The sequence below is a fragment of a genome (assembly GCF_019968955.1).
Source record: "MAG: Porospora cf. gigantea A chromosome Unknown PgA_NODE_9997_length_1237_cov_969.318, whole genome shotgun sequence".
NCBI lineage: Eukaryota > Apicomplexa > Conoidasida > Eugregarinorida > Porosporidae > Porospora > Porospora cf. gigantea A.
This window is the reverse complement of record NW_027152010.1, coordinates 1-1,237: the sequence shown is the minus strand read 5'-3', so window position 1 is coordinate 1,237 and position 1,237 is coordinate 1. Positions and strand designations below refer to the sequence as shown.

Sequence of the window (1,237 nt, the reverse complement as noted above, 5' to 3'; positions counted from 1 at the left end):
TGGATGCTCCAGGCCACCAAGGGGAAGGTAGCGCGGTGGGCCAGCCGCCTGGCCGAGTACGACATGGCCATCTTCCACAAGAGCGGGGCCAGCCTCGCTCATGTGGACTTCCTGTCGCGCTACCTGGACACTGACGCCGACCCCGGCCTCGAGCCGCGGATGACCCTGACCGCGGACGTCTCCGACGAGAGCGAGGACCTCGGGGAACGGAACCGTCTCCTGACGATGCTCTGGGCCGACGACTCGGACCCAGAGTCTGGTTCCCCCTCCCAGGAAACATCCCCCTCCCCTCTCGGAGCCGGGATCGTGGAGGAGGAGCCCGCGTCCTCCCCCCAGGAGCCCCTGGTTGAGAGGCCCCGGGTGGCGAACCCGCAGCTCCCCGCCCTGTCCGAGATCCTGGCCGCCCAGGCCAGTGACCCGAGCGCCTACGGCAGCGCCTACGCTCGGCGCGACGGGATGGTCCTCTATCACGGCCGCATCTACGTTCCTCCGGGACGCTGGCGCCACGAGGCGATCGCCGCTTGCCATTCCCTCTGCCCTTACAAGCACTCGGGGGTCAAGAAGACCCGGTCCACCCTCCTGAGGGTCTTCAATTGGCCAGGGCTCCGTCAAGACGTCCACGAACACCTGGCTGCCTGCCCCTCTTGTGCGCGAAACCGGATCGATGTCTCCCGGCTCCAGGGCTTTCACAGCCCTCACCCCGTGGAAGCCCCCTTGCGGCGGGTCCACTTGGACCACTGGAGCTGCGCCTACGGAGAAAAGGTCTGGGATGTGCTCACCATGGTCGACTCGCACACCAAGTCGGCCGAGGCCGTAGTCGTCGCCGACAAATCGGCGGAGGTCACGTCCTCGGCGTTCTTCAGGCACTGGGTCTGTCGCTTCGGCGTCCCCCGCCTGATCATCTCCGACCGAGGGGCGGCTTTCACCAGCGACCTGTTCGAGAGCCTCGCGCGGCGCCTGGGCATCGAGCAGTTGGCCTCGACCCCCTACCACCCCGAGGGTAACGCAGTGGTGGAGACCTTCCACCCCCGCCTTTCCGGCTTCCTGCGGCACGTGGACCAGGGGAGGATCCCCTTCCCCGAAGCGCTGGATTCAGCCCTGTTCTCCTACCGAGCGACCCTACACGGGACGACCCAGGAGAGCCCCTTCTATCTGACCTTCGGCCTGGACCCCTCGGTGGGAATCCATGGGGACTGGCGCCAGCGGAAGGCTCCCGACGGGGCCTCCGAGCGCCTGC

The 1,237-nt window shown here is 67.7% G+C and overlaps 1 protein-coding gene across 2 annotated transcripts; it reads left to right on the top strand.

Annotated features, from left to right (window-relative positions):
• Positions 1-63: 63 nt before the first annotated feature.
• KVP18_002815 (uncharacterized protein) lies at positions 64-1,237 on the top strand (the record flags this gene model as incomplete). 2 transcript variants are annotated; one of them, XM_067954028.1, is made up of 1 exon in its annotated part: positions 64-1,237. In XM_067954028.1, a coding segment is annotated over one exon (1,174 nt), but the record flags the coding sequence as incomplete, so codon positions are not given. The 2 variants fall into 2 exon arrangements, with proteins under 2 accessions (XP_067805421.1, XP_067805422.1); XM_067954029.1 differs by having other exon boundaries at positions 64-1,176.